General features: G+C 34.8%; 1 protein-coding gene across 1 annotated transcript; it reads left to right on the plus strand.

Moving 5' to 3' along the window:
- Positions 1 to 1,677: 1,677 nt before the first annotated feature.
- Positions 1,678 to 3,377, plus strand: LOC132301501 (uncharacterized). Its single transcript, XM_059798750.1, has 3 exons — positions 1,678 to 2,089; positions 2,245 to 2,416; positions 2,516 to 3,377. The coding sequence occupies exons 1-3, from the start codon at positions 1,678 to 1,680 to the stop codon at positions 3,375 to 3,377; spliced, it is 1,446 nt and encodes a 481-aa protein (XP_059654733.1).
- The last annotated feature ends 9,590 nt before the right edge of the window (positions 3,378 to 12,967 follow it).

The following is a 12,967-nucleotide window of genomic DNA, read 5'->3' on the forward strand; positions in this document are numbered from 1 at the left end:
CCCTGCTCAAGGTTTCACCTATCTTTTGCCCTCTTTTTAAAATTATTTTTTGTAATGTTTGGTGCTCACTGCTAATGTTCTTGATCTGTTCACAACTTCACATAATCTGATAATCACAATTATCACATGGTCTGATGGTCCACATGGAACAAAAGATACAGCAAAATGGAATCCAACCAAACGAATGAACTATACGGCCTTTTAGTTGTATTTTTTAATTTTTTAACTCTAATTTTGGCAGAAGAAAATTTTACTTGTATAAAGACTACATTTTCCCCGATTCCTTCACTTTGCCTTTTGCTTTTATTCCTTAGAAATGCCCATCTTACTGCATCAAAATCCAGAAACTTTCTCTCTTTTTTTTTTTGGGGGGGGGGGGGGGGGGGACCTAACTTCTTTAAAATCATCTTTTTGAAGGGATAAGAAATTTCCTAAGCTACTATAATTCTTTCACCGTATAAATTTTTGATTATTTATGCCATCATAGAGTCACCACCATTACTTTGAAATACTCTAATTTTTATATTTTACAAAGTTAAAACGAAAAAAAGAATTCGATGTCGTTTTCACAATATTTTATAATAAAAGTATGTTAACAAATTATTTTATAAAATGTTTGAAGATGTCAGTGGAATCATTAGTTTAGGAGTTATTTGTTTTTAGTTGTTCTTAAATATCATTTCATAATTTTTTTAGAAAGAAAATTTTAAGTATTGGAGGAATACTTGGAACATATTCGATTTTCCACTCTTCTATCAAGGAAGTTATGCCCATGTGCCAACTGACCTGGTGGTTCAGAACTATTAGAATCATCTTATTATAATTATATTTACTCAATTATGCTTATTAGGAATTTAGGATCGATGGTTTAAATTACAATGTAAAATCCTAGGTATTAAAAATTTATACTTGAATTACCCTCTTTAGGTACAGTGTTATACGATGGTGAAGCCAAAAAGAACTATTGACGCTTTTTTTCAAAAAAATGATGTGCCTTCCTTGGCTTCCGCCTCTAATGTTGATGTTTTGGTTCATGATAACCAGCATCCTCCAAAATCTTCAAGAGTTGAACATACAAAAGTTGATCCTACCTTTTTAGAAAGTGATCCAGGATTACGTCGTCAAATATGGGATTATCCTGTTGACGAACGTGATGAAGTTCGACGAGCTTATATCAAAGCGAAGCCATACCAAATTGTGCTTTCAGTATATCCGCTTTCTGGATCGGAAAAGCATCGTCGTCGATTTCAATCATCTTGGTTTAAATTATTTCCTACCTGGTTAGAGTATTTTCCTTCAAAGGATGCTGCATATTGCTTACCTTGCTTTCTTTTTGGAGCAAAACCAATGGGGCGTCGCGGAACCAATGCATTTACTAGTGAAAGATTTCGAAGTTGGAAGAAAGTTAATGATGGCAATAGGTGTGCTTTCTTAAATCATGTGGGAGGAAGTCCATGTTCTGCTTATAGCATTGCTGAGAGAGCATGTAAGGACTTAATGAATCAACCTTGTCATATTGATACAGTGATGGTTAGATAAACTTCCGAACAAGTTTCAAATAATCGATTGAGATTGAAGGTCACAATTGATACGGTCCGATAGCTTACTTATCAAGCTTGTGCTTTCAGAGGGCATGATGAATCCCTTCAATCAAGTAATCGAGGCAATTTCATTGAAATGGTAAAGGCTTTTGCGTCATATAATGATGATGTCACTAGAACTGTTCTTGAAAATGCTCCAAAAAATGCCAAGTATACCTCGCCACAAATTCAAAAGGAGATTTTGCATATTCTTTCTAGAAAAGTGAGAAGTAAGATTCGTGAAGATATCGGCGATGCCAAGTTTTGCATTCTTGTTAATGAAGCTCGTGATGAATCTAAAAGAGAGCAAATGGCTCTCGTTTTAAGATATGTTGAGAAGGATGGTTTTTTACAAGAACGTTTCTTTGATCTTGTGCATGTCAAAGATACAACTTCATTGAATTTAAAAAAGGATCTTTGTGCTGTTCTTTCTCACTATAATCTTGATGTTCACAATCTCCGAGGTCAAGGTTATGATGGTGCTAGCAATATGCGTAGTGAATGGAATGGTTTGCAAGCATTATTTCTTAATGATTGTCCTTATGCATATTATGTGCATTGCTTAGCTCACCAACTACAACTAGCATTAGTTGCCACATCTAGAGAAGTAATGTTGTCCATCAATTCTTTTCAAACTTAAACTTCATTATCAATAACATTGGAGCTTCTTGCAAACGAACTGATGAATTACATTATGCTCAAGTTATGGAAATTGCCCATTTGATAGATCTTGATGAACTTGAAACTGGCCAAAGAGCTAATCAGATTGGTAACTTGCAACGACCTGGAGGTACTCGTTGGAGCTCCCATTTTGATTCTGTTTGTAGTTTGATAAGGTTATTTGGTCCAACATGTTCAGTTCTTAACAACCTCATTGAAGATTGAGGTAATTACAAGATCTGGGGAGATGCTGATACTGTTTTTAATACTCTTAGATCATTTCAGTTTGTGTTTATTTTGCATTTGATAAAAGATATTATGGGAGTAGCTAATATCCTTTGTCGAGCTTTGCAACAAAAAGATCAAGACATCGTAACTGCTATGCAATTGGTTTCAAGTACAAAACAAATCATTCTGAAATTGAAAGAAAATGGTTGGAACAAGTTACTTGATATTATTAAATCATTTTGTGAGTGCCACAACATTAATGTGCCTGATTTGAGTGTTCCTTATACTAAAAAAATTAAGGGTCAGTCACGTCACCCACAAGAGAATATTACACTTGAGCACCACTATCGGATTGATATATTTTATGGCACAATTGATTCACAATTGCCGGAGTTGAATAACAGATTTATTGAAAAGGCAATGAAACTTGTTACTCTCAGCTCAGCTTTGGATCCTAGAGATGGTTACAAGCTCTTTAACGTTGAAGACATTTGCACACTTGTAGATGAATTTTATCCTCAAGATTTCACGGACCAAGAGAAGATTATATTGACATTCCAATTGCAACATTATGAGGTTGAAATGCCTGTTCATTCATATTTGAAAATTATGTCAACGATTTCTGAGCTATGTAGAGGATTAGTGGAAATAAAGAAGTCAAAAATCTACTTTTTGATTGATAGGTTGATTCGTCTTGTCTTAACTCTTCCCGTTTCCACTACAACTACAGAAAGGGCATTTTCAACTATGAAACTTGTCAAAACACAACTGCGCAACAGGATGGAGAATGAGTTTCTTGCAAATTACTTGAGTGTCAGTATTGAAAAAGAAATTGCTGAGACTTTTAGTACAGATTCAATTATAGATGATTTTTCTTCTCTAAAAGATCGTCGAGCTCAGCTTTTGTAGTAGTTGTTTGGTCTTTTAGGTTTCTTTTTGTATTTATCTATTTCATATTTGACTAGATATAGGCCAATTATTGTTTTGTAAACAAATTGGCCAAATTTTGGCTAAATATATTTTTGTATGCATTTAATCGATCATGAAGTACTTTTAACTTAAAATATTATTATATTATATTAGTAAAACTGTTAATACTCCTGCCGCCCTTACATTGAATCTTGGCTCCGCCCCTGGCAACTGAACAAACCAAGTAAGTTCAGATTGACATAACAAAAACCTATTAGTTCGAAAGTGCCATAGAAAGCGACAAAAGTCCATAGACTCCCTAATTTACTGTAAAATCTCCCCGAGTGTCAAGACTCTATAGTAACAAAAAAAAAAATGTGCTAAACTACAAGCAGGAAAGAAAAACTACAACAGTTAAGAAATTACAACCTTCCAAATAGGAACCAACAATCCATGTGTATGCCATGAAGTTACAAAGGTTATACCTATGAACTTACCCCTTAAAGCCAAATTGGTTAATTTATTTTTCACAAAAAAAATAAATAAATAAATAAAATTCTAAGATATCACTACTATTTTAACACTCGTAACAACGTCTTTCAATATGATGATTTTGAAATATATTTTTTTCAACATTAAATAAATTGAAAGTACGACAAATGTGATAAAATTGTAAAACATTGAAAAGTGTGGTCTAGTTGAATAATACAAACCAAATAAGAGTGATATTGCCGATTTTTTTTCCTCGTAACTTAATCACCATGCAAGTGTAAGTTAATTGTTTCTCGTATTGTTACTTCTCAATGAACAAAGTGTTAATATCTAAGTGTTTCTATTTAAGACCACTTTGATTATACATATTTGACATAATTCATGACTTAACACCACTCCTTAAATTAAAGAAGCAATTGATTTTTTTCTTCTTGTTCCATCTTAGATTGATATTTAACTATTAGAATTTTAATCAGATTTTTGTTATTTGTTGACTGAGCAAAGCCAGTGAATTCAATAAGTTTCTCAACTTTTTCCTTTGTATATTTAAATGGTGCATTGCTTTTGTTTCAAACATACTAGTAGATTTTTTTATATAAATATAATATTTTGATGAAATTTATGATATTGCCAAATTTTTTTGAGTAACTTAGTTAGCATATACATGTGCAAGTCATTTCACGTATTGTTACTTATTGAGGAACAAAGTATTAGTGTCTCGGTGTTTCCGCTTAAGACCACTGTGAATATGCAATGACATAATTTCAAGCTTAAAACCCTCCTTAAATTGAATAAGCAATTAATGTTTTTTTTTTTCTTTTTTTCATCTTTGAATAATTTTTTAATGTCATCATTTCTACCAGATTTTTTTTACTTGTTGATTGCGCCAAACAAGTGAATTCAGTATGTTGCTTATCTTTTTCCTTTGTGTACCTGAATGTTGTATTGATCTTGTCTCACACATACCAGTATATATATATATATATATATATATAATATTTTGATGAAATTCGCGTGATTAAATTTCAATTTAGTAATATATGTGTATTATATTATATTTAATGGCGTGCATAATACGTGCTATTTGACTAATTTTGATAAATACTTTATTTTGAAAAAAAATTAAAAAGTAAAATTATCACTACATTTATTTAAACGCTCGTGATAACGTCTTTTAATATGATGTTATGTAATATATTCGTACTTATCTTATTATGTTTATCACTTTTGACGACATTATAATGTATTGGAAATATGACAAATATGAAAAATGATAAAATATTGGGAAGTGTGGTCCAATTATATAACATAACCTAATTTTTTTTTTTTTTTTCATAATTAGTGTTGTAATGTATAGATTGAAAAAATTAAGTACAGATGCACAGAAAACATACTCTCATAATAGAATATAGGCCAAAGCCCTTACAAAGTAAACCTATGAGGAGTAAACCCATTTCCAGTACAAACTGAACAGGAAGTCTAACAAACTAGTGTAAAAGATCTTGAATGGTAGCATTAGAAACATCAAGCACTTCAAAGAAAACCTGTTTGGCTATGAAGTCTACTAGTTCTCTCCTGCCAAATACCCCATAGCCGCAAAATGGCATTTCAGAAGAGAGTTAGACTGCTCAATAAACCAAACCAAATTTGAGTGATATTGCCGATTTTTTAAAAAATTAATCACCATACATGTGTAAGTTAGTCATTCCATGTATTGTTACCTATGAATGAACAAAATGTTAGTTAGTGTACCCGCTTCAGTATTAAATTAAAGTTTGATTTATTTTTTACTATTAAATTTCAATTAGGTTTTTGTTACTTGTTAATTGAGAAAAGTAAGTGAATTTTGTAAGTTACTCATCTTTTTCCTTTGTGTACCTAAATGGTACATTGCTCTTGTCTCGCACACACCTGTAGGTTTATATATATATATATATAACTATAATAATTTGACAAAATACATGTGATTAAATTTCAATTTTTATATTGCACTATATTTAAGGACTTGCATAGAACGTGTAATTTGACTAGTATTGATAAATACTTTTATTTTTCACAAATGAAAAAGTGAAGATATCACTAGTTCTATTATAATGCTCATGACTGCGTCTTTCAATACTATATATTGTATGTATATTTTTGTGTAACATAATGAATGGTCTGAGAGCCGATTAATATCTCGGGCTAGATACGAGAATTCAAAAGGGCTTCTTCAACCTAGCTCCAATTGGAGAGGGATATCCTATCGAATTTATCACAATAAATATCACAATATTATTGTAATTGCGTTCTAAGATTTAGAAATTACAAGCAGGCTCTATCCTAATAATAATTACATATAAGCCCCTCCACTACCGAATAATCAAAAATAACCCCAAGAAAATTATAGTCCATCCCAATGAAAGCTTACTTACTTATATCTTATATTACTTGAGTAACCAATTTAAACCATATGATCACTGAATTAAATTCTTTATAAAAGAATTTTTAAAATAAATATTGTATAATCAAATAAATATAAATTAATATATTAAACATTTTACTAAGGTGCCGTGACCAAGTTTCAATCATCAAAATTATTAAATTGTATCAGGGAGATATTATTTTATTCTTATAAAGAGTGTAGATTAGAGTTGAGCATTTGTGTTCTGCAACTCCAGCATTAGCCACCCAAGATACCGTGGTAACCTTTAGAAGATCTTACACGTTGTTAAGTCAAAACGACCAACACTAAAACTTGATTCCACTAAACCTATCAGGATTTAAAGCATAATGAATTTAGTAGATAAGAACCATAAATTTAATAGAAAAGAATCACACCAAAATCATGATAGTAATTTTTATGGTGTGATCTTATGGTGATTCGGTCCAATATACTCTAAGCAGACTAACACTTAGAGTCAAATACCTCATTGGTCAAGTCAAATCATCTTCTATCGTAGAGGTCAAGTGTGTTACAATCTTACACATAAAAGTGCCCAACTTTTATCACCGACTACGAACAATACCAGGGTGTAAGAAATCGGTAAGCTTAGATCTCCTATGTGTAAATCTCATTCACACGCTTAAGTAAGCTATAATGAAACTTTAGTACCATGATACATCTCATGCAAATATATGAAAAACCCAATGCATGCATATCTAATTTAAAAATAATAAACCAAATTTATTAATTAAATATCAAATAAAATAAATAATTGACTTTTAGGGAACATAATCCCAACACCTAAGGAGGTTAATTTTGCAGCCCATTTGTTGGCTACTCATATGAGATAAAAATAATAATAATAATAAATATATATATATATATATATATATATATATATATATATATAATAATGATAATAATAATAATAATAATTCTATGATGTTATGAACCTCCCTTCGAATGTTATGCTGGAGGCTCATAAGGACTATTATCATTTCAAGTTTTTTAATAAATTTTTTGACTTTTGCTAGGAAAAAAAATGTACTAAATTAAGAACTCATAACTCATATATAGCAATTGTTCATTGAATATATGGTTAAGTGTAGAAAATGCCCCTCTTAGATACTCCGACAACCGCTTTCACCCTAAACACCCTTATGGTCTAACAATTGTGTGAAAACTCCCCTAAAATCACTTTTTTGCAAAATTTGGCACAAAGTAAATATAATATACTCATTTTACCCTTTCTACTCTTCCAAAAATGCCCAAAGGGTGTTTGTTAGCTCTATTTGCATTATGTAAGGGTATTAAGTGCACATAAATGGGGATGGTAATTTGCCCACGAGGACGAGTACCCGCCCAGCCCCACCCTACCCCACCCCACCTGTAACAACCCACTCCACCACATGGTATGATATTGTCCGCTTTGGGCCTGAGCCCGCACGGTTTTGCTCTTGGGCTTCACCCCAAAAGGCCTCATACCAATTGGAGATGACACACTTACATATAAGCACTTCACCTTTCCTCTACCTAGGCGATGTGGGACTGTACACTCGTAGCTCGCCAGTGTGGTAGCCTGACAGTGTCTCTCGCACCCGCCCACGACACACCCGCCTACAAGGTTATCACAATCCACCCCACTTGGAGACCCGACGTCCCCGTCAGCACACTTCCGACTGGGTCAGGCTCTGATACCATTTATAACGATCCACTCCACAACATGGTATGATATTGTCCATTTTGGGCCCGAGCCCGCACAGTTTTGCTCTTGGGCTTCACCCCAAAAGGCCTCATACCAATTGGAGGTGACACACTTACATATAAGCACTTCACCTTTCCTCTACCCAGGCGATGTGGGACTGTGCACCCGTAGCTCGCCAGTGTGGTAGCCTGACAGTGTCTCTCGCACCCACCCACAGGGTGCGAGAGACACTGTCAGGCTACCACAATGGCGAGCTACGGGTGCACAGTCCCACATCGCCTGGGTAGAGGAAATGTGAAGTGCTTATATGTAAGTGTGTCACCTCCAATTGGTATGAGGCCTTTTGGGGTGAAGCCCAAGAGCAAAACCATGCGCGCTTAGGCCCAAAGCGGACAATATCATATCATGTGGTGGAGTGAGTTGTTACAAATGGTATCAGAGCCTGACCCAGCCGGAAGTGTGCCGACGGGGACGTCGGGCCTCCAAGGGGGGGTGGATTGTGATAACCCTATGGGCGGGTCTGCCGTGGGCAGGTGCGAGAGACACTATCAGATTGTGATAACCTTGTGGGCGGGTGTGTCGTGGGCGGGTGCGATAGACACTGTCAGGCTACCACACTGGCGAGCTACGAGTGCACAGTCCCACATCGCCTGGGTAGAGGAAAGGTGAAGTACTTATATGTAAGTGTGTCATCTCCAATTGGTATGAGGCTTTTTGGGGTGAAACCCAAGAGCAAAACCGTGCGGGCTCAGGCCCAAAGCGGACAATATCATACTATGTGGTGGAGTGGGTTACCCCACCCCACCCCACCCCGTTTATAGCGAGTTTGGGGGATCGTTTAGCTTATTTGGGTAATGATGTTTTGTATTAATGAAAACTCGAACGGGTTCGGAGCGGGGACGGGGGGAGGTCACCCCACCCCGCCTTGTTTAGGTAGGTAAATAAATTACCCTTATTTTATTAGTATATATAGTTAGCTCTAGAAACCTTAAGTCATATTCCCTCACTTTTTCAACCGTTCTAGTGACCGGGAGAGCCCTATGAACTAAGAACGCTTATACCCTTGAATTTTTTGTTAAATTATTGATTGCCCATTTTTTATGATTTTTTTCAATAGTTATATAATTGTATTTAAGGAAAAAAATTAAAAAAGGAGGAGAAATTTTGGAACAAAATGGAACGGAGCGGGTGCTCGCGAGAGCAAAAAAGTTAAACGGGGAGGAGATGGGGATGGAAAGGTCCCCTGTTTAGGTGGTTTTTGGCGAGGGTTTCTAAACGATTGTGGAAGCTGGGGAGGGAAGACCCACCCAAAGCCACCCCTGTTGCCATCCCTACACATTAGCTATTAAACCCATTTTTTAGACTTTTTTTTTTCTCTCTCTCTACAACTTGTTCTCTCTCTCTCTCTCTCTCTCTCTCTCTCTCTCTCTATATATATATATATATATATAGTCTAGTAAAAAATCACGTGAGTAAAATCTAATTTGCAACAAATTTATATATGAAGTTAAATAATTTTCTATAACCATATTCATTTTTTTCTCACCTATGGTGTTACACTAATGTTCAACTTTTGTACTTCAATATGAGATTTTCATAAAGCAATCAACCTTTACATGTTTAATTAAAACAAGTACCAAAATGAAAAAGAGAAATGTGATACCCCCTAATTTTGGAACACATAATTGTGGACAGAACTCAAAAAAATTGGGACAATCACCGTGATGACCTCACACAGTTGCATCCTAGATACCATTTTTTTTTTTTGGTTATAATCTCTAATTCTCAATTCATAATACAGTTTTGATAAATAAAAATCAAAACAATTTTGCATGTATAACAAAATTCTGAAAAATACATACTATACTCATGTGGAGATATGGTATAACTGTTAAGGTCCATCTTTAACATATATGTAATAAAATTAATTTGTAAATAATTCCCTAAAGTCATTCTACGGATGAATCGATCGAACACGAAAGACAAAGAGAATGAGTAGAACGAAGACTTGCCTTTAGGATTTCGGATCGTAAATCTTACGTCGTTCTTCTCCGATCTACTTTTTGTTGAGAGTTTGTACGCAGTGGAATGGTTATGGAATATAATATGGATAGATAACCTAGAGGAGTGGTTCATAGATTCAACTTGATCTTTTATCCAATTTTTTACTTATTTTAGTTTTACCAAAATAAAACTAAAATCAAACCACAAAGCAAAAATAAAGTGCAAGTAAAGTAAATAGAGTTTGAGAGATGACACCAGGATTTTAGCAAGGAAACCCAATTGGTAGAATAGACCAATTGTAACAGGAAAAACCTCGTTCGATTTTGTAGTCCTGAGATAAACGATCCACTATACTTGAAGCAAAGTATACCGAACTTTGACTTAGTCTCACACCCTATGGTTCTACCAAAAATCAATTGCTGACGATCCTTGACCCGTCCAACAACCCTCGACCTCAGGCTTACTCTTGATCTCTGTAGAAAAGTTGTAGGTAGATCAGACAACACTCCACGAATGCTCTGGCCTTTTCAAAGTGTGATCGCTTCATCCATTTTCTTCTAGATCTGAATTTGACGAAGAACAAATGAATTCTGCTTTTCAAAATCTCTGAATTTTCGATTATGCTCCAATTCTAATGAGATAGAGAACAACACTACTAAATCACTCTTGTGTTTATATGTGTGCTCTCAAAAATAAAATCAAAAAAATCATATTGATTTTCTGAATAAGAATCTTTCTCAAAGATAGCTTTCAATAGATCTGAATTTTGTATGCAAAAGCTATGTCTAAACCTATGTGTATGATAAGATTTATATAGAGTTTAGAATAACCTAATCCCTCTGAAAATATGAAAAATTTTGTTCGTAGAATTTGGAACAATTCTAAACTAAATAGGAAAGAATTCTGAAACACGAAACTAGAAGTAGTATTGCTGTCAGGACATCTTGAACCGGTTCAAGGGTGCTGAACCAGTTCAAGATTGACAGAAAAATTTTGAAGCCAATCTTGAAGGCCTTGAACCGGTTCAATGGGGCTGAACCGGTTCAAGTCTAGCAGACTTGAATTTTCAGGCTGAACTTGGTAAAAACCTTGTGTTGGAAATTTCTGAAAATATACCAAGTATGGAATGTGTCCTAACTTTTTTTTAGATTCCTTCCTAGAGTGTCGTTCTTACCTTTCTCGAATGATCTCAATCATAGTAACTTTGAACAACCTTCCAATTCCGCAGTCGCTGTCGATCCCGATATAGTAATTGGAAATTACAACTCGACTAGGACTTGTTTTGACACCGAAAGTTGCCAATATACAAAATATATATTTTTCACAATCTTCCCAAAATATCTATCTCACAATTCTTGACGTCGGCAGTTTTCGAGTCACCGTTTAGAGTTTCATGTAGGGGATCAGGTGTTGCTCAAAGTGTCTCCCATGAAAGCAATAATGCGCTTTGGGAAGAAGGGGAAGTTGTCACAACGTTTTGTCTGTCCTTTTATGATTATGGATCGAGTCGAAGCCGTAGCTTATCGGTTAGCACTTCTAGATCATCTACATCGGGTCCATAATGTCTTCCATGTGTCTATGTTGCGGAAATTTCTAAGAGATGATGATCGCTATCAGCATATAAATGTTAGCGAGATTAAGTTACAGCCGAATGCGACATATATTGAGCCATCGTGTCATCTTCTTGATCGTCGTGATTAAGTGCTTCGCAACATGACTATTCCTCTTGTACGTGTTCAGTAGAGCCATCATAATAAGGCCGAGTCCACTTGGGAACGGGAAGATGTCATCCGTTCAAAATTTCCAGAATTGCTGAAATAAGGTAAAAGGTGAATTCCGATGATGGAATTCCTTTGTTAGGGGGGAAGAATGTAGTACTCCTAAATTTTTCAAGGCTTTTATTTATTTATTTTGTTCCATTTTAATTATCTACGTGGGTGGCTATTTGTATTATTTATGCATTTATTTTGGAGTTTAATTGTTAGTCATTTAAATGTTAATTATTCAGTGGGTATTTTATTTTATTTTTATCTACTTGGTTATTTGAACTGTGGGTGAAATTTGTTTTGGAATGTTTATTTATTTGTCATTTAATGTCAATTATTTGGTGGAAATTTGTTTTAAAGTGTTTATTCTTTATTTCATTAGTTAATTATTTAGTAGTCTTTGTTTTTATTTTTTTTATTTAGTTATTAGTAACATATATATATATATATATATATATATATATATATATATATATATTGTTTATCCTGTAGCTTTACATAACATAGATGTGTGGTAGCCTGTGCCTGAATACGCGGCACCAGTGGAACAGGTAAGGGAAATGGTGGTCGTTGCCCCTGCTGCACATGATGTCCCTACATAGCCCTGAGACACCTCTTAGCTGTGTGCCCAATCTCTCCACAACTATAACAAAAACCTCTGAAAATGTCGAACTGTTTCTTCTGCTGGTTACCCTGAGGTTGACCCTGTACTGTTTGTGGTGCCCCATTCTGTTGTCTCTGAATAGATGCCCCATCTCTCTAAGCATCTGCACTATTCTTGTGCTTCTTCTAAGGCTGTTGTCCTTGAAATCTGTCATTATCATTCTATCTGTGAACATTGCCATTCCCTTTCTCAGCTAGCTGAATAGTTGAGTCTCTGTCACCTCGCTTCTCGCCCCTAGTCTGTCTAAAATCTACATTCAACTGATAAAGTTGCAAAGTGGCGTCCACCACTTGAGCATAAGTAGTGTAGGCTGGACTACCTATAATAACTCGCTTAATAGACCAGGTTAACCCATTAATAAAGCTAGTACGTTTCTTCGCCTTGGTATCCACCTCCTCTAGAGCAAATAGAGATAAGCGTGTAAACTGCTACTCATACTCTGCTACTGTTATGTTCTCCTATTGTAGGTTAAGGAACTCCCTTTTCTTAGCTGTTCTGATTGCATATGGAAAGTACTTCTTGTCAAAGCGAGCA

Source organism: Cornus florida, unplaced genomic scaffold (assembly GCF_030987335.1).
Source record: "Cornus florida cultivar Cherokee Brave unplaced genomic scaffold, ASM3098733v1 CherokeeBrave_3.0.0_Hap2_Chr03, whole genome shotgun sequence".
NCBI lineage: Eukaryota > Viridiplantae > Streptophyta > Magnoliopsida > Cornales > Cornaceae > Cornus > Cornus florida.